This window comes from Passer domesticus, chromosome 1 (genome assembly GCF_036417665.1).
Source record: "Passer domesticus isolate bPasDom1 chromosome 1, bPasDom1.hap1, whole genome shotgun sequence".
NCBI lineage: Eukaryota > Metazoa > Chordata > Aves > Passeriformes > Passeridae > Passer > Passer domesticus.
The window spans coordinates 29,761,423-29,782,710 of record NC_087474.1 but is presented as its reverse complement, the minus strand read 5'-3'; the positions used below and the strand labels follow the sequence as shown (position 1 = coordinate 29,782,710).

General features: G+C 38.6%; 1 protein-coding gene across 18 annotated transcripts in view; it reads right to left on the bottom strand.

Annotated features, from left to right (window-relative positions):
* Nucleotides 1-21,288, bottom strand: part of HDAC9 (histone deacetylase 9) — a 452,594-nt gene that overhangs the window by 7,024 nt on the left and 424,282 nt on the right. For 17 of the 18 annotated variants that reach the window (XM_064411632.1, XM_064411622.1, XM_064411704.1 and 14 more), the window contains 2 exons: nt 13,779-13,863; nt 8,563-8,716 (listed from right to left, as the gene is read on the bottom strand). In XM_064411632.1, the coding sequence (XP_064267702.1) occupies nt 8,563-8,716; nt 13,779-13,863 (239 nt within the window). The remainder of the gene's footprint in view (nt 1-8,562; nt 8,717-13,778; nt 13,864-21,288) is intronic. The other variant, XM_064411662.1, reaches the window with a different exon arrangement.

Here is a 21,288-nt window from a genome sequence, read left to right as displayed (position 1 = left end):
ATTGCTATCAAAGAAAAAGCTTTTAATAGTTAAAGCAAATCAGATTATATCTATACCTTTTATATGGAAACCTCTGGGAAATTATCAGCTTAGGCAAGATGAGCTCTCTAAGACAACCAATAAGAAAATGATGAGGACATATATGATGAGTTGATGTCAAGTCTTGCAAGTCCTCATATCTGACAATCTATTGAACCTAAGGTATATGATGGCAATTATAAAATGGGAAGCTCCTGAGATATTGGAGAGACTTCACTACTGAAGGGCAAATAATTTGGACAGAAATAATTTTTCATCTCAGTCATTCAGCCTTAAGAACTACTTTAAAATAGTAACTTTAATAAATTTTAAAATCAGGAGAGAAAAGTAAATGTAAATTAATAAATTAGATGTTTACCAGTTAATTCTTCTAAGCCAGTATAATAACTGTCTTCAGTAAAACATTCCTCAGAAAGTAAAAATTCATGAGATCCCATGGGAAAAAAAAATAAGGGGGGGCTTGCTTGGGCTTTGTTAATTTATTCAGCAAGGAAGCCAGAGAATTTTAAATTAATCTGGGATTTATTAAAGAATTTCCCAATGAAAAAATCAGCAGTATGTCTTTCAATTATTTTATACAGGTTATTCCTTTCTGCTTTGGAATGATCACTGATAGCATGTTGAAAAATATGTCAGGTGAATGACGTGTGAAAGAGACAATCTTTTTCAGACTAATCACCTTCCAAAGGGTATAAACTCTACAAGATGATTGATAAATCACAAATCTTTTGTTCCTCACCACATGGTGGAGGATGTTTCCTATGTACAGTAACCACTGCAGCTCCCTCATTCCTGAGCAGTGAGGGGAAGCCCCCTTACACTCCCTCTTTTCCCCACTTTCCTTTGTTCTGGCTTGCAGCAGAGAGCACACCGTGGCAGCCAGGGTGAGATGGAGCCCTGCCTGCTCTGAGGTGCTCAGGTGCAATAAAAGATCACACACCAGGTGAGGAATTCATAGGGTGTGCTGCTGTTGTGCCAACCACACACTTCCACTTTCTCCAGCCACTTGTGGGAGACCTGAAAGTCCTCTGCCATAACACAGAGGGTCAATAAGCCCTTGTTAAACATCCAGAACTTTATGGGTCTGTCTGGAAAGAAGATAATTTGGAAGCATATGACAGCTCAGTTTTTAGGTTCTACGAATGAGAAACAATATGTGTCAATAGATTTCAGGTGGTGATTGGCAGATCAGGAAGGAATGAAGCTCTGGAAAACCTCTGGAAGTGAGAGTAGGAGCTTGGACTATTCATAAGAACCTAGGGAAGCAGTACATGCAACAGTCTGTTCACACGTGTTTGACTTCTGGGACTGACATTCTCATGAACAAAGTACAATGAGGATCTTATTTAGGACGTTCACAGGGAAATTTTTCACTGACAAAGGTGCTTCTGAGGGGCAGGAGAAGCCCTCACTGATCTTGAGTGCTACATTCTAATATATTCCAATATATTCCAACAATAGGCCGAAATTCTTCACCAGCCAGAGCATAAGCACCAAAAATAATTTTTATATATAAGTGCCAGATGCAAGGTCCTTTTTAGGAAAGGAGATAAGGTTAGAGCTCCATGTAATCCAGCTGTTTTCTCACAGTGTGGGTACTCTCATAGTCTTCTTCAGTCTCATTTTGAAGACTTATGTGTATGTTTTACCTTCATTTTATTAGTGTCAGAGAAGTCACCGGACTTATCCCGTGGTTTATCATTAAAAACATATATTTTTATGAGATAACAGCTAAGTCCTCAGGCTAGAGTTTGTGTGAGAGCCAGTATTGTTTTGGGGCCAAAGGACAGAGAGAAAAACACTGTAAATCCCATAGCACTGAGCAGAGAATCAATATATACGCATTCTGACAAAATCAAAAATTGTCAAAAGAAAAATTGAGGGGGCAGAGTCTGACAGGCCAAATTTGTGTTACTTCAGCTTTGTCACTGTGAGTTACGTCAGTTCAGTCAGTCCTCCTGTGGCTGACAGGAAGTTGGCATAAAAACATAAAACAGGCTGAACCCCCATCCCACATTGTGTGCTCGGAGCAGTTCCTCGAGATGCAGCTGTGAGCTCAGGTCTGATCTAAACCAATTCCATGCAGTCAGCAAATTCAGAAAGTCACCAATTGAGATTGCAATGATTATAGAACCACAACTGTGATTTTTCTCTAAGGCTTCACTGCGGATCATTTAAACTGCAAGTTCTTAGGAGCTGAGCCCTCCTGCATTCACTTTTCTTTTGTGTGCTGTAAAGACTGTTCATCTCTAGCTCTCTATATGTAGAATTCTGACTATGGCAGAATGAAATAATCTCTTTGCAATTAATGCTAAATAAAATGATGTTGTTTAAGCCTTCAAACAAAATAAATAGATGAGGCAAAAATCCTACCATATGGATAAAATCTGGCAAAACATGTGATATCTTAAATATTGTTCTGTGGCAATTAAGAATAAATGTTATTTATGATAAAAATATTAAAAGTAATTGATATCTACAATTTTAAAAAAAAGTAGTATTTAAGAATGTAGATAAACTCTAGACATCACCCAAAAAAGAAAATGTTTCTCTTACCTTATTTTTTAAATGAGCATTACAGAGACTCCTCTTAGCTAAATTATCACACACACAAAAAATAAAAAATCAAGGTATGTTTCCAAGGTAGAAACTGAACAAAAGATAGATTTTTCTGGGATGGTATGGCTATTTTATGCCATAATCTGTTCCTAATTTAACTCAGCTGTCTCAGGGAAGATAGTTGTAATTGAAAAGTGATCCTCTGGTAGCAAAGAGCTGGGGAAAAAGAGATACATTTCTATATCATGAAGGTGATTTCGGGAGTGTCTAAAGATATTATATAAGACATCCTGAGTAAGTGTATATCCTAGTAAAAATGGACTTAGTATGGATCAAAGAGAAAGGAACTAAAAGTAAAACCACCCTAGTTTAAGAGCAGAATAAGGTAACTACATATATACTCTCAAATGAGGAAGTAATGTCCGAAAAAGGCAAATTAAATAAAATATAAACTCTGGCAAGTTAAATGTAAATCCTCAATGAAGCAAACTAAAGGAAAGTCTGGAAAGCAATATATTAAAGGCATAAAAGCTAATAATAAAAAGATCTTTCAAAATACATCAGAGGAAATGATCAAAGCATAAAAGGAGCATCAAGGAAGGTAGACCACAAAAGTAAAATGAACTATTTATATCTGGGTTCACTAGAGATGTGTCAGTGAGATTTTATTACTTGCAGATGAATTATCCTGAACTGAATCAGTGCTAGAACAAACTGATACACCAAACATTGCCAAATTTCTAAGAGCAGATGATATCTGTCTGCTAAGTTCCAGGGGAATATGATTAGGATGTTGTTAAAGAAATAGTTATTGAGCATATTCTACAGCTTAACTCAGCAAGAGGTAGAGAAGGCAAGAAAAGCAATTCCCCTTTTGGAAACCACAGGAGGTACAGTAAGCCTGTATGGCAAAATTGAAAGCAGCTACAATCAGTGATGGAATTAGTAGGCATTTAGGTAACAGTCATTTGGGTAAGAGTTAGGTCTTAACACTTATAAAGATGGCAATCCTTTCAAATTTATTAAAAGTTTCTGAAGGAAATTAGGGAAGAGGGATCAAGTGATTTTCCCCTGCAAAGAAGGTCTTCCAACAATTTTATCCAAATGCTTAGAAGAACCTTGGTTGTTGAAAGAAGGTCCTTTCACAGATTAAAAGTGCACCAAAAGCAGGAAACACAGAATAATATTGGTGAATTTTTACCATGGAGGAATTCTCCAGAGCATCTCAAAAAACTAGGCAGACTACGAGTAGATGTAGGTGATAATGTTTGCTGATGACACCAAATTGCCAATACTACTCAGCTCTAAGGCTCACAGCAGCATTTCTGTATGGAGAAGAAGGCAAGCAACAGAAACACAGAATACACAAAATGAGGGAGGACAGCTTTAACTGAATTAACAATGACGGCTATGACTGAGAGCTTGGTGTTAATGGTAGAGGAGCAGAAAGCCACAGAAACAAACATCCCCAGTATTAGCTACTGTGTAAATTCACAATATGCCCAGGACCTGGAGTCCTGCATGCAGCTTTTATTCCATCTCAAAGAAACTACAAAAAGCACAGAGAAGAGCAAAAATCATCAAAGGTAAGAAATTATTTCCATCCCAACAGGAATACAGAGTCTTGAGAAGCTCTGGCCTTTAAAGCCAGATATGGGTCAAAGATTATGAGTAAGAAAAGAGGTGGTTTTCTTTCTCACAATACAAGACCTAGGGGTTTCCCAGTGATTTTACTGGTTAATTAGTAAAAGCAGTGTGATGCCTGATGAGGCTGTGGGGTTCACTACCCAAGTGCTTACCCAGAGGTGTAAGCTGGTTCCAAAAGGTTTTGAAAAGTTTATGCCTGTGTATGTATGCTCAAGGCTTTTACACAGGATGGGTCAGATAGAGCAGTTAAGATCTATCAACTCACCAGGGCAAGGCTGGCTCTCAGCCTCTTCTACTCCTGGCTCTCTTCCTTATGAACCCACCATCAAAATGATGAGAAGGTGATGAGAAGGTGAGCAAGATAAGGGTGTAGGCTGACCTGGGAAAGCTGTTCTGCAGCTCCTGAGCCTGGAGGGAATTGTAAGCCCTGTGGGGTATGGCCAGGTATGTGCTGTGTACTCAGCACAGCTGAGGTAGATATCTGAACAGTGAAATGCCAAGTGAAGCTTTATGAGTGGATAGACAAATATGGCAAGTGACCCAGCTAGCTGTACCCCACGATTCAACCAGATTTGCTCTAGTATGTAATATAATACAATTTGACTGAAACTGCAACTGTAGCTCTGTAACACTAAGAATAAAAATTATACTTTGTTTTCATTTCCATTTGAGTAAAATCTATGCTCATCTGAACCAGAGCCATAAAGTCAAATTCTGATAAATGTCATTCTCAAGATTTACTGCTTCCTGTAAAAATAGTAAGTGCAAAAGATCTCCCTCCACACCCTTTTCTTTTTCCATTTTAAGAAGAAACATACAGAAGCTCCAAGGTATCAGGGACAGCAGTGTACTGAATATTTCACAGCACAATTTCTGAAACAGATGTCTGGCCAAAGCAAAATTCTAATCTGCTAAATCTGTATCTCACATAGGGAATAAACAGTTATCAACACACAAAAGTTCTGGTAGTTAGAAATGTTTTATAGGGCATGCCTGTTCCTCTAATTGCATCTCCATTTAAATCCCCGTCAGCACCATACATGTTCCCTATCCTATCCACAAACTCTTTTTTCTATATCTTTACTTTTCCAAAGGCAATAATTGAGATTCAATTTGACCTTAAGATGCAGAGTTATTCTTTGGTAAAATAAAACACCAAAAGCATAGCAGCTTTACACGTTTTTCTTCATTTGCCTTGCCAGAGAAAATCAAGTAAAAAAATAATCGGCACTGTCACTTGAAGAAAAGAAAGAAAGAGAGAAGAAAGAAATAAAAATACTTTATATGGGCCTTAGCCAGGAGCATTTTATCCATCAGTGGTAAATGAGTCAGATATGAGTTGGCCAGGAAAAGAACTGCTTTGCCCAAAATCTGAGTTTAAAGTGAGTCATCTCACTCCAACACCAATATATCCTCCAACATAACTTCCCGCAGAGAGACTCTTGCTGCTGCTCTTCATCTGGAGGCCTGACCATCCAGAGCTGAAGTCGACAGGATCTCTGCCATTGAATCAGTGAAACAGGCTTAGAGTTGCAGGCCAGAACTATCAGCCTGGCTGACCGTGGTGGGAATTAAGAGGAAGCAAACTGACTCCTGGTGTAAGGAAAGAACCTTTCAGGCTGCCCTGTCAGCCATGGTATTCCTGTTCTGCTCCCACCCTACCTGTCACAAGCAACTTTCTCAAATGAACACTCAATGCAAAAGCTTGCAACAGGTCTTCAGAAGGTGACCCCATCTACACCAGTAGGAGGAAAGGAACACCTTCTAACAGAACTTGAGACACCACATGACTCCCCACATCCCTGCTGCCCTCTGTTTGCTGTAGGAAGTGTCTGGTGTAGGTGCATTGCATACATGGTCCTTTATTACAACAAACATTAAAAAACATGAAAAAGCAAAGCTGAACTCGTCTCTACATTCCTGCTGTTTGTGTTGGTATGTACCTATGAAATGGATGGTGTGCTTATGTGAAATGAAGTAAATTATACAGAACCCAAAGAATGCAATGTCACAGGCTCACTCTCTGGACATTCCATCATGGATTTTCATTTACACTCAAAAGAGCAGGAAGGTCCTCTCAGGTTTCCTCACAGCTGAGGACTCTCAAAATCCAACTTTCAGGGGGATCATTTTGATTCCATATTGTTTCTTACATTTATCAGGAAGAAAACAAAGATAATGATGCTCAGAAGCCTCAGAAAACCTAAGTATCAATTTTGGTCCAGTAGGACACCATCTTTCTTGTCCTGTCACTCTCTAAAGGCAACTTGGCTTCATGTGACTTCTTTGAGGGTTACAAGCGTGGAAAGAGATTTCAGGATGAATGCGTGCGTAGGCTTTTTTTTGTGCAGCTGACAAATATCTGCAGCACCACAGAAGATATTCCAAACGAAGTCATTTTTCCACAAAACAATTCATCACAATGGATTCATCCCTACAAGAGTCCAGAACTGATGAAGTGTAATGAATCTGGCAGCCACATGAATTCCACTTGTGCACATTTCAGTACATCCATTTTTTGCCATGTGTCTCAGAGCTGCCCTGAAATTCTGTTTTCAGAATGGGTGGAAACTGTCACAGGTTATCAGTTGGTAGGTAATAAGTACAGTAATTAAGTGCAGTGTTAGTCAAAGGGTTATTTTGTTCAAATCATGTAGGAGTAGTAGTTGCTCTTGGTAGTTGTAGTTTGGAGTGGAGGCACATAACAAATAAAATCTTTGGTTATTCTCAGCAATGCAAAAATACACAAAATTAACCATGCCCTTTTCCAGATAATTTATAGCTTTAATTTGCTTCACTACATTATTTCCAGTACTTTAACTAAAATTATTTATATTTCAGAGCTATGCACACACAAGTGGGATTTTTTTCTGTCCCTAGCTAGCTGAAGTGTCTTGTAACTGTCAGAAACTTATATGAAAAACTACATTATTCCTTAGTTGAGCACTGCTTACCACAGTCACAAATCTAAAATACATCTTGTGTTCATCATGTATTCTTCTCTAAGCTTTTATGAAGTTGTCTGCAATAACCCCAGCACAAGAATAGCCATGGCATATTAAATATAATTACAATTGGAAAGGTAATTATGAAAATACTGTGAACTTTACTAGCTAGCTCCACTCCCTGTGTGTCCCTTTGAGCCATGCCTCAATTCTTTGACAGATGAGTGTTGCCACTGTTGTGAGGATGTTCATTGCCAAACACATCCACAGCATTGAGCATTGCACTATTCCCCTGGGTGCCTATCAGTTCAGTTCTGATTAAAAGACACAACACAGGAGGAAAGAACTGAAACAACTAAGAAGCAGTTACAATGTGGGAGCCATGGATCTTTCTGGCTCCACTCCCACCACTGCTGTCCCTACCCACAGCTCTCTCTTGACTGTTGTTCCACAGCCTGATGAGCTGATGAGTCTCCTTATAAGGCTTTTTTTCATCATTCCTCCCTCCTCTCCTCTTTGCTGTGTAAGATGGAGCCCAAGTAGTTCCACTACATTTTGTGTCTTTCTCTACTGGTGAAGACCAGGAGTATTTGTCCTTAAAACAAACAAACAGAAAATAATAGGAAACTCCAAAAACTTCTCCAGTGGCTTTTCTGATTATAGATGACACAATATTTGGTGGCTACTGTGTTTTTCCACATATAGTTGGCAAAACACACAATAGCATTTACTGCATCATTTTCTTAATTTGTAAATTGAAAGAAATTTTCATTAATGTAAAAAGCAGATGAAAAGCTGGGAAAACCAGCACTCTCATTCTTTGCTGGTCTACCTTGATCTTAGTACATAGGAAATGTTGGCCCTAATCCTGGTCAGGATAGCTTTAAGTTTTATACTAGTACTGTTCACATTTCTTCCAGGGAAGTAACTTCTAATGCCTGTCTAATATCACTTAATAGTGATTTAAGTCCATAGTTACTAAATTTATCTGACTGTTTGTTGAATGCCTTCCTAGAAAATTAAAAGAGATTTTAAAAGCTTCTAATGAGAACAATATGGTTGATTACACTTGACCATGTCTATTTACTTCATAAGGATATTGCAGTTTTAATGAAGTAGCGAGAAGTAGACATGGGAAGAAAACAAGGTTCTTGTAATAATAATGAATTTTAGTACAGAAATAAGGATACGAAACCCCAAAAAACTGCTAATATCTCTGCTTCCAATGGCTAAGTGAAAGAACTGAAATCCAGGGATGAAAAATTGCAGGTATCTCAAGGTAATTTTGAAACAACCCTTAGTCTTCCTTTCTTCTTAATTGTACTTGGCTGGAGCAAAAGCCTTGTTGACTTTAATAATTTCATGCACTTACCTGCTGCCTTCCTGAGGAATACACTGCTCAACATCCACTGAAAGAGAGGCCATAGCTGATACTGTTTCTGTCTCCTCCCTCTCTTGCTTCTGAGACTCAGCCAGAGCACAATCCACTGGCACAGAGTATGGCTCCACTGACTTCCAGTACTTGCCTAAGGAAAACACACATAATAATTTATGGGAATTTTAGCTAGCATGGTGGTACAAGAACAGTAATCACTTAGTTCAACACTGAGTGATTATAGTTTAAAATCTCTGTGGTGTAAGCAGTACAGTTGAAATTTCAAACTGCAGTGAAGAGGTCTATTTCTGAACCTAAGAATGCCAAGTTGGAAAGTGCTTTCGTTCCAAAAGCTGTGTCACACCCTTCCCCAGAAGGTAATAAACTGGAGGAGTAACACACAGACTAATGAACACAGATTGTCAGGAAGTCTATTGGTTTTATCTACACAAGGTGATGGGAGTTCAGAGCAGGGTTAATAACTAGAAGTTCTGATATGGCACACAGTTGATGTGGAGACAGCAAAATGTAAAAAAAAAGTACATTGTGCAAAATAAAAAAAATGTACAAAGTGCTCACACAGCACTGTCTTGAAAAGGAAAGAAGTCAGAAATGCCAGCTCAGAAGTGGTGTTGCCAGAACAATCAGGTTTGTTAGTCCTGGATGTTCTTTCTCCTCCAACCTCAGGGCGTATACTAGAACAATAATTTAGTTAAAACTTTCATATATGAACTGGCTGTTGCTGGAAGGCTGCCAGGTATCATAAGGGATAGAGCTTTCTGTTCTGCTATGTAAAAATACAGCAGTGGATTAAAAGCATGAGTATTTTCAGATTTTTGCCTGCAACAGAAGAAGCTCATCAAGCAATGCAAAAAATAATGGCAGGTGACTCATCCTAAACATATAAAATGATCTGCTATTAAGAAATAGCAGCATGGCTATTAAAAAACTGTTTGATTATTGGAAACCACATGAATAAGTATGAATTTACATACATATTTCTTAACAGTCCAGTAAAACACTGAGCACTCACTAATTGCCAGGTGGATGACACCTGGGGATTAGGAGCTTTGGGAAGTCTGGGAGCTCTGGACCAGAGCTTAGTGTTTAGCAAGAAGCTTTCAGCAGCTGCTGCAGAGGTTGGATCAGGGTACTTATCTGAGAATTAGACAGAGGGTTTCAACAGCTGTGAAAGAGAGGGGATCAAGTAGGGGACCTTTCCAAGGACTAAAAGGAGGATTTTGGCAGCTGGGCAGCAGGCTGAGCTGAGGTGCTTATCCAGAGGGTAGCTGGAGGCTTTGACAGCTGGGAGGCCAGGCCAGCAGTGGTGCTGCCTGTGCTGAAGAAAGGCTGCTGAAAACTCCCTCTTTGGTAACACAGCTCTCAACACAGTTTCAGGCTTTTGGAAGGATGAACTTTTCCCTCCAGTGAGAAAGCAGCTGTCAATAAAGCCTGAAAATGTCTTTATTCAAAAACATCATTGCAAGATGAAAGCCCAAGTCAATCTTCAAGAACAACAAGTGAGCATGGCCGGAGTGTTTCTTTGAACTCTAATAGTGTGCACGTTTGAGTAGTTAGCAGAATCTTTAAATAACAGGGACCTTCTGGGGATAAAATGTAAAGTGTATTAAGTATCCTACAAAGTTGAGATTAAGTGTTAGGAGGTTGGCTTTGCTCCAAAAACATGAAAGACAGAGCTAAAAAGTTATGTACATAACAGTAGGCTCAATGATTGGAGCCTGGCAAATTTTATAAAAACAAGACAAAAATATTCTCTATTATTACTGTGCTCAGAGACCATATTCTCTATTCATTAAAAAATACACTAAAAACAAACAAAAAAGTTATATGAGCATTCCACAGTGTTCTCACAGATCCTATGTACAAAAGTCAGTCTTTGCAATATACACCCAATTCAAACCCTATAATTTATGAGCTAAATGTTCACAGAGTGGGTGGGGCTTTTGTTGCAGAAACAGATGTGCAAGAAAATCAAATCTGTTGGCATGGGAATAATACCCCCTCTTGCCTATAAAAGAAATGAACCCATGTTCACTGCTGGAGTTTTCAAGGGCTTTTATTCATAAAATAAAATATTAGTACCCAGCTACCACTGTGTTGCTCTCCTGCAGCAACAATAAAACAGCATCAGTGAGGATTGCTGCATCACATTCGTTCATTCACACACAGGGTTGCATACCAGCTGCCCCCTGAATCCTGACTTTCTTGTAACATTAAAACCCAGGGCCAATTCAAGCATATTAGTGGGGCTCTCTGCACCCATTTAACTGCCCTTCACTCCCAAGTGATTGGTGGTGTTCTTTGTTTCCCCACATTGAGAGCTGTGTTATGAGAGGGACTTCAGCCACAGAGGGAGCAGAGTCAGGCCAGGAGGCAGGTGGCAGCCCATATACTGCAGTGCAGACAGGAACTACCTGGCAGGGTGTTTGTGGTTGGTGGGGGAAAATGTTTAAGCAGTCACAATTAGAAATAGCATCCAGGTAGCAGCAGGTACCTCATGCAAAGAGGAGTGGCTCTGTGATGCTTGTGAAAAAGCAATGATAGGTTTTTCCCTAAAATCAGAAAAATGTAATTTACAAACACCTTGGGTAACCAGAAAAGCCTTGCAAGCTTCTTTTTATCCCGGACAACATTTATTTGTTGCACACAAAACCTACAGGCCTTGAATGCATGTTCAGCCAAAAGATTTGCAGGCAAAGAGTTATGGAACGGGGAGCCAATCACAGCACACAGCTGCCAAGGAGCTCTGTTAGGAGGTATGCTGTGGATTGACAATTAGAAAAAGTCAAAAAGTATTGGCCTCAAACCACTCTGAAAATGCCATTTCTACTGTGCTCTGCTGGGAAGTGAAATTCTACCAGCACCATTACATTCATTGACAAGAACTTGGTGGAGCTCAAGAGAAAGAATGACGCATACTGTTGGTTTCATTCATACAAAACTTGAGCAATCATGGATTGCAAGGAACAATCAAGCCAAAAGAGTCTTCTAGGTATGCTTTGGCTTTCAGCATGAAAATGTGCTTAAGCCTTCCTCAAAGATTTGAGTGAGCACTGACTATCACCAGGAACTAATAAGAGGGAATGTTTCTGTCACTTCCATAGGCATTTGTAATTGCCTTTCAAAGATTTGGACAGGACATACCTTGGCTTGCTTGAAAAACAATGCTTGGGGTTGGTATTCTGCTACTGGACAGGATTGTTTAGAAATAGCCTATTACATGGGTGTGGGAACTATTAATTCCAAATTTGTTACATTTTCAAAGGAGCTTTGTATCACTGTCAAAACAAAACATTAATAGAAATTCTATTCTAGTTTAAAAAAAAGTTGTGTCTTAGTTTCTAAGTATTGTAGCTTCAAGGTTTTGCAAAAATCACATAGGAGGGGCTTATTTGGTATAAAATGTTGCTAATATTCATTATGAAAGTTGGAGCACAGAAATCCAAACCCAATATCCAAAGGCAGTGCCAATATCCAAACAAACCAAGCTTTCTCAGTACCTCTTGAGGTGCTACTCAACAGCCTAATGCTCTCCAGCCCACCTAACTCTAAAATATTGAACAGGTACTTGCTACTCTTAGATCTAAATATGCGTCACAAAGCTACACTGAACTTCCTCAGGGCTCCTTCCTGTCATCCAAGCATATTCCTTTCTAATACTTGGTCTGTCTCCAGACAAAATGAGGTAAATATAACTTTTGAGGTAGTTGCAAGAAAAGGCAGAATGTTGTATTTAAGTAAATCTAAACCCTGAGCAACCTGATTAAGGTTTCAGAACAGCCCACTGGACTGCATGACTGTACCAGTTCAGCTGAAATCTAATTGTGTTAAAATTGAGTCATTCTGCAGAGCTCTGGTCTATGTTCTCAGATTTACACTGTATATTTCTTCCTAAATCCACACCTTCTCTTTCAACAGCCATCATTTGTTTGTATACCTACTCTTCTGTTTGTCTGTTTCTCAATTCACCCTTTTTGTGGTTTCAGATCCATTTTCCATTACATACATGTTTTATTTCAAACAGAATTGCATCTCTTTTCCTTGTGTCTCTGGTCTGCATGTAGCATTCTGCCCTTATTATCATTTACAAATCTGTTCTATCTGGTGCATACACAATTCTCCTTAACCTGCTGACTCCTTCCAGATCATTAACAGACTATTAACAGGGAATTTTAACTCATGAGCTACCCAGGGATATACCACTCAGCACAAAGGACTTATTGGAACATATTATATACAGCTGTTTAATTAGAGCTTTTCCATATCTAGGTGTCTAGTGGATATGCATGATGAATTATATACTTACACTGTATTTTCTTTGTCACCTTGCAACTTAAATCAGACGGATAAGTACTGCATGAACAGTGAATTGGGCATGGTGTCCCTTTTAAAAACTGCATTTATTTTACATCGATGAATCCCAACCACTTGTGGTTCATCTCAAATGAAGGAAAACATTTGTTATTAATTTGTTATTCTAAAGGAGCCAGCAAACAGTAGAAGTCAGGAAGCTCCCACTGGCTCAGTAAAATGGCAGATACAAGAAGATTAGAGAATTTAAGGGATATGTGCTCAGTTGGACTAAAGCAATTGATGGCATAAAGTTCTTCAGTGAGCAAATGCCCTAAAGCATCTGGGTAGTTAAGGGTTGGGGTCTAAACCCACAAGTGAAGCAATAATGTATCCTCTATCTCAGAAACAATAAAATAATGTATTTTTTAGCACTGTTCCATAAATTAGTGCCCAATTGGAGCTTTTTAGCTTTATCTCAAGCTCATGTGAATATCAAAGTGAGTACCTTGTAAAGGGCTGCAAAACCAGAATCTGACAACTATTTGTTAGAGCTCTAATTTACCTGTCTGTTCCTGTCCCTCACTGACAAACACCTATTTCATCCGAGCTGCTCTGGAATGAAAAGATTTGGGAATATTCAGGAATCAGAAATGTTTAAATGATTTTAATGGGTTACTTTTTCAAGGCTAAGTATGTGGCAGAAACAAAGCAATGCTGAAGAAATAAAAATAAAAGCATATATATATATATATGTATATAAATATTAGACACAGCATGTGAATTTATACATAAAACATTTTCCCACTCATTTCTCTGAAACAGTAATGTCTATGACATTAATTAATATCAAAAAATAACCCCAAGCCCACTAACCCACCAACTCAAACTGAGAAACATACTTTGAATTTCAGTGGTCTTTTTTAAAGAAGCTATTGCATTCATATTGGGGATTTGGTGCACAATATCTTCCGGGAGAGGCTCCAGCTGAAAGAATAGAATAGAATAATATAAATATTTAATAAGCCACAGGGACATAAAACAAACTGAAATGATCTAATCCTCAGGAAAAGCTCAGCCCAAGAACTGGTTAATATGTTGCTGGTATCAGTTCTAAATGTATAGTCATGATTTTGTTTTCTGTTTTCCAGCCATGTAATTGAATTCCAAGGGGCTTTTCTATTGGCTGCAAGACTAATCTATGGAGTCTCTGAAGCAGGTGCATGTCTGTGTATTATTCATTAAAAAATGCTAGTTATTTGTGTAATTTTTGTAGGTTCCTCACAAACCAAATTCCACTGTGTCTGTATACGCAGCTGGGCACTCCAAACAAAACCTTGCTGAAGCCACACTGGAACCAAAGTGTGCACTCTATTATCTTTACTTTTCTGGTGTTATTTCATCTAACCATCTTTCACATTTTAAGGTTTATATGGGAAAACTATAAAACACAGCTGCTTTTACTAGCTTAACATTAATTTCAAATAAAGTAGTAAATAAAAAAATGGTCATGCAGATTAGAAGTAAACTTCCCTGAGTTTTTTACAGAATAAGCTGCATTTTAATTTCCTAGTTTTAACTGTATATTCTTTGAGTTGGACTGCACTAGCAGAAAGAAGTGTTCAGTTACTGCATAGTTATTTTTGCCCTGCAGTGGATAAATATAAAAATTAAATTGTATTTTGAATGTCATCCACATCTGCTTTTTTGTCCACCCTCCACACATTTTCTCCTAGAGAAAAAGTAAAAACTTGTTTGGGCTAAATGCTTCTCCTTGCACTGCAATAACTGTATTCTCCTTGAACTATCCTAAGAGTCATGAAACTCTTCTGCTTCCCCACCTAAACAGCCATGGCTGGGAGTGCAGGCTTGTGTCCTGAGGAGTAGCAACTGTGCCAAGGTGGACAAAAACCAGCAATATCAATCCCAATCTCTCCTCTCTAATGCTAAGGAAGTTCAACCACTCTTGACAGGAGACATCTGTACTGCAGACAAAACTCCTTTCTTAAGTGTGCCTGGGTCTATTTTAAACTAGGTCAAGTGAAGCCCACCCAAGCAGCTTCCTTTGCAAAGTTAATAGTTCAGTAGCCATCATATACTGTCCTCTAGGTTGCTACTGCTACATGGCTACTCACCAGATAGATAAAATCAACTTTGATCCAAGCACACACAGTGGGAAGTAACTGCAGTGTGGATACTCCCTGAGTGGTGCTATTTTAAGCAAGCTCAGCTACAAATCCCAAAACTTCTGGGATCCTGCCACTACAATCAGCAGTGAATGCCTGTCAGCAATAAAGACATTGCAAATATCACCAATCCTTTGGAGTCTTGGTAACTAAAATGAATAGGGCTGTTCATGTCATTATTTCCTTAGAAGCCCATATGGGATTGCAGCTGGAAGATTTTCTTCTGGCTAGAAACAATAGCACTATGTTTTGTTTTCACATAGCATAAATCAATCCATTCTGCTCAGTGGTCAAGTATGCAGAAAAGTGTTGGTAGGACCTGACTGTGTCCCAGCGCTACTTGGTTAACAGAGAGGGAAAAGTACAAAGAAAGATTGTTCCCATCTAGTATGTATCATGGATTAGCACAAAGACAGCAATTACCATGATATTTCAGATACTTCTGCAATCCTTGAACCACATTTACTTTATCATCTTCATAGGTGGCTCTATTTGTTCATTTACTCTTTCAGGTAATTGGGGGGAAACTCTTTCAAGTACCTGGGGGGGAAACTGCATATTTATGAAAATGTCAACCAACAGATCAAGCTTTACAGGTTTTAGAACAGTAATCCATATAATGACCTTAATAATCCATACCTTGCTTTACACAGATAAATAGCATTTGCTTTATCACTAGTCATTTTCTGTTTAAAGTAATCTATCATTTGGCCAGGAAGAATACAAAACCCTGAAGTTCTCTTTGGTCATATTGGGTGCAGGAACACATAAGGGGCAGCAAAAAATAGTTTAAGGGTCTTTTTCATCTATTTCCGAATTCCTAAGGCTTTGAAGTGAATGACCAATTCACTTCCCCAAAACAGAACAAAATAGCTCCAGGCCATAGTAGTAGGAGTTATAGTAAAAGGTATGGAATTGCCAGACTGCAATATGTGAGACCTGTGTCTTGCTTTGCCCTTTGAGTATAAGATGCTTTAGGTAGACCTTTTGTACTAATTACATGCAAAACCTTTGCACTAATTATGAAGATGGGAACAACTGATGTAGAGACAGTTAGAGGAGATTTTCTATTAAAAGGTGGATATTTTGTTGCCCTCCTTAAAGCTGGATTTTTGAAGAGCCAAAACCAAAGGTTTGATTTTCCCTAATATATTAAAACCACCTCTTTATTTACCAGTATAGAATTTTTCTTAAAATAAGTAGGCTGCATTTGAATATCTAGACATATCAGATGAATATTTAGAAATGGCAGATGTGGTTTTAGAAATCAGAATAAGCCGATGAACCCCTAAAAGAAGAAAAAGGGTAAAACATCCAACACCTATCCCAATCATTACTCTGTCTGTTAGCACTACTAACAGTTTTGTAGATGATGTGAGTATAATGGGCATGTTTGATCATTTCCTGAACTCTTTTTTTCCACAAAACTTTCATTTTGTATTCCAAGCTTGGCTGAGGCAGGCTCCTAAGCCTTTCTGTCTCCTCATCCTTAAGTACACCCCACAGACTTTGGACCCTCTTTCATATCAGGGAAATCTTATCAGGCTCCACAAGTGAGTTCATTACATCATATATCCTGCATAGCCCAAAATGATGTTCCATTACAAAATCACTGCAGAAATAAAGCCACTGGGTTATGGCAGCTATTTCCATACCCTTTGAAATGAGACTGTCTGCATTCAAAAGGAGGATTCTTTTGGTAGTTATCCACTGGTTGCATACAACTGTATAGACACAGAGGTATCCCTGGAAAATATCAGCAGTTAGACCCAACTGAACAAAAGAAATTACTCTACACCTGGCACATATGGCATGTCACCTTCCCTCCTACACTTACTGGCATTCAGATCATGAAGACTATTAAATCTGGAGGCTAACAGAAAAGAAGCTGAAAAGAGCACTGGAAATACACCACCAGGAATGAAATCTTTCAGAGAAGAACAGCTCAAGTCTGCAGAAATAACCAAACCACTGGAGAGGCAGTTTGGACCAGACACAAAGGGTCACATTTTCAAAGCTTTTCCATGGCTGAATCAAGCTTTTGTGTCCAAAGCAGAAGATTAATGTAGAAACTGAGTCCACTAATCTTTCTCAAAATAGGAAAAACAATGTAAATGGGCAAAAAAATCACTTGGTATGCCAACATTTGCCAGAGACATATCAACAAATGTTTGAAAAAGGAATTAATGATGGAAATTTCTGTGCCCAGAAAGGGATCTGAATTGATCCTTAGGAACGTGGTGAGAATCTGAAACTACAGCAGACTGTATTGAGCTGAAAATTCTAGAAATATCTGTATTGTCTTTAGCACTGTCATGCTTTAAAGTATCAAGCCTGGCTTGACTGAAGAATGTTGCAGTTAGAGATTACTGACAAGTGAGGCAAGTGTAAGCAGAAGTTAAGGAGCACGGAGAGCCTGCCAGAAGCAGAGGAAGGGGAGGAGGCAGGCAGGCTCCTCAGGGATGCCAGGGCTGCAGAGGGAAGAATCACAACCACCCTTTCTTGGCTACATATGTAAAAAACCTATCAGCATAAAGACTGAGCTTTGTGGCTCTTCATGCTGCCTATGATTACAGAAAAGCAAGTTCAAAGATCTTATATGTTCTCATATTAGCAATTTTCTCAGAGCTTCTGTGCTCTCTGTTTACATATAAGAACTTCAGGCAGGTATTTTTGTGATCAAGGGTAACAACACAGTAAATAAACAAATCAGATTTCATCAGGGAATAAGCTCAAAGACATAAAGGGTCATTAGGGTCATTAGCACCTGTCAGTCCCTGAAAACCAAGCAACTTTGGAATCAGAATATTCTCTGCTTCCTTGGCCAAACCACTTCCTGAGAAGCACTACTCACCTTGGGAACTTTGATGTCACCATGCTGACCTCTGGCACACACATTGCTCCAGTTTCCTATCCCATCCAACTATTTCTAGACTCTGGGTTTATGCAAGCAGCAGTTGACAGGTGTTTTATACTCTGTGTTAATTTTTTTCTAGTATTAGAGTCAGATTAACAATGAGGATGTGAGATTGTGAGCAAGTTTACAATGCAATTTAAAATTGATCCCAGGCTACATTCACTTCTATGAATATTTTCATTTTGGAGGGAGAAATGCTTACCTGTTCTGGTAAATAACCTCTTTTAATGCCCTCTTGGCAGAGCTCACTGCCTGGCTGGCAAGCAGCCCCAGACTGACACTGAATTCCACAAAGGAGAAAATGCCAACTTTTCATCATCAGCAGGAAAGCTGCGGAGTACAAGCCTTCCACTTAAATTACCATCCCCTCCTAAATGCCAGCTCAACAGATTGCAAGAAAGAAGCACATACTTCACACTCTGCAAGAAAATTGTCCGGTGTAAGTTTTCAAGCACACTTGGGAGCCAACCAATCACAACGTTTTGTGAAATTCTGCTTCAGACTGAAATTCAAGCCAGAAGAATATTTACTAGAAGATGTTAAATTTAGCCACTTAAAAATGTTTTCACACTTGGGGCCAAATTCGGCCTTGGCCGCCAGAGTCAATGAGAAGAGATGTGCATCCTCTCTGCGCCTCTGTAGCAGGGTCCCGCTGGGCAGAGGCGCTGTGGACTGCACTTCTCTGCTTCCTCTGTGCAAAGAAGAGCATGACCCCATCTGTGACTAATTATCACTTGTTACAGACCACAGAAAACTGCTGTGCCAGGGGGAGCTAAGAGACACAGCCCAAACCTGTAGACAGATCAGAGGGACCATCATGTTAGACTGACTTCTGTGTCCTGCGGAGATATCACACCTGGCTGCTTTAAAAGGGATGGAATGTAGGAAGAGCTAAATCCTTAGGTTTTGCTTCAAAGAGTTTTGTGCTTGAAAGAATACTTCCCTACTCTTTCTGGTTGCAGAAGAATCCCCATATGAATGCAGTTATGTTGGAAATAAAGTGTAGGCTTTAGCATACTGGAGTCAAGGAAAGCCGATGACCAAGGATTTCTTAAAATAGTGCCTCTTCAAAATAATGTGGAGGGAAGAAAGCAGAACACGTACCCTAACATGTCTAAAGCAACATTACTCAGGACTATGAGGCACCAAAAGTCATAGCAGAGCTCTTTATAGCACCAAAGCTAAGATGGGCAAAATAGGTGGAATTTCCATACTCCACAATGAAGATTTTGGGGGAGAATCTCAATATTCAACCAAATTTGCACAGACTTCTTGGAATAAAATATAAATCTTAATATTCAATGGCTTTCTTAATTGAAGTAATATGTGTATCTATATATACTTTAAAAATGAGGTTTAAATCTATATAACCATGTGTGAAAAACTAGAATATTTTAAAGAGTGTCACAATAAGTGAAAGAATTTAATTTTCAGCATGCATATCATAATCTCAGAAAGGCTTAAAAGCAATGATTCTTTTGGAATTATCTGAATCCATCTTCTCCTTTGTTTTGACAGATGCTCTTTTAATGGACCAGTTCCCAAATCATGTTGAGAAAATTCAGGGATATTTTAAGGCAACTGATGGTCATCTTGCCTTTTCACCTTCCAGAAGGTTTTCCATGTTTACATTTTGGATTTCAAGGGAACCCAGCTGCTTAATCTCTTCTCACCTCTTAGGAAGATTTCCTTCCAAGGAGATAACCTACAGTGCTTCTAATTAGGTCTGCAAATGGTCAAATGGATTTTTCTCAAAGTGACATGGAAACTTTCTGCTTGTAAACAGAAGCATGGAGAGAAAAACCTAAGATATCAAAATGTTTTTAAAGTACTTTTGCATGTAAACTTTCTAAGCAAAAACTGATCTTTACGAAGTTTATACTTAATTCTATAATTTCCTTTTTAGTTTGTTTATTATTTAAGAAGGTATTCACAAACCAAACCAAACCAAACCAAACCATTTCAGATAGCATAGGGTTTCTTGCCTTCTTTCCAGTTGCTGTCAGAAAGGGTGTTGTGGATCTCCTCAAAATTCTCTCCTCCCATGCTCAAATTATTTAAAGAAGACAATTTTGATAGAGTACTATTTTCCTAGTGTCTTCACTCACTTTTTTCTAAGAGAAGAGTGGGAATTATCTTACTTAACAAATCACTAAGCTATAAGCCATGTATAAATAAAAATATATCTATTTTGGCTGCCAAGCTGTTCTCCTTGGTTCTCAGAGAGAAACTTAGAAAAGAAGGCATTTGCACTTGTAAATTTAATGTTACCTCTTAGGCAACATATAAGACCATCATTCCCTGAAAGCTGAAAGTTGTAAGTTGTGCTACTTTTAGAATTTTTTTTGAAGTGTTATTCTGTTGGTAATAGGACACATGAAGCAGTGAATTTCTGTATTGAAAAGTCCTGGCCAAAAACAACAAGAGAAAAGAAAAAGTTTTCAAAAAGCTCTGCAAAATGTTTATGAATTCTAATCCTCAGCACATGAATAAATACATCTGACAAACTGCAGGGTACCTCACAAAGGCCTTTCCCAACCTTTCTAATTTGAGTTCAAATACATGTGTAGTGTTTAGATCTGAAGTTAATCTTGCCAATGTTTTTAAACTAGGGGTGCAGCATATACCATTATTTGTAAAAGTGAAAGGCAGATAATAAGTTATAATTATCCTATTAATCACCTCTAAAGAATTGCATTCAGAGAAGAATGCATGCTTAAATTATAGTAATTAGTTGTTTAAAGAAAAAAAAATTCCGTCCTTGGCAGAACACTGTTGGAGTCTGTTGTGCAAGTTCATATATTCTGTGGGCCATGTGGTACACATTGCCATAAATCTATTTCTAACTGCTAACTAGGTATCAGACTTCTCATTAGTGTCTGTTCCTTGGCAACACCTTTACTTATTCCTTTTAGCTGATGTTGGGCTTTTGTGGTACTCTTGGTAGCAAGATCCTCTCTGGAGTAGCTTTCTTCACAGCCATAGCATATTTTGTCTTTGAAATTCTGCTGCACCAAACCACTTGATGCACGTCCCAGAAGACAATGTTGTTAGCAAAAGGACATGAGAAAAATGCTTGTTGCCTGAGATGTTTCAAGTTTTTAAGGACTATGTTCATTTACAAACAAATTAAAAATGACTGCATGTGGATTTTTGTATTCATTCTCATTCAGTGATAGCAGAAATAGAAGTTGGGTTTGATACAGTGGTAAAACAAAATAAGGCAGTTTCCACAAATGGGTAGCACCACCAAATGGTCATAACTGGATAGAGGGACCCGGGCACCTACACAGAGGAGGATACATAACA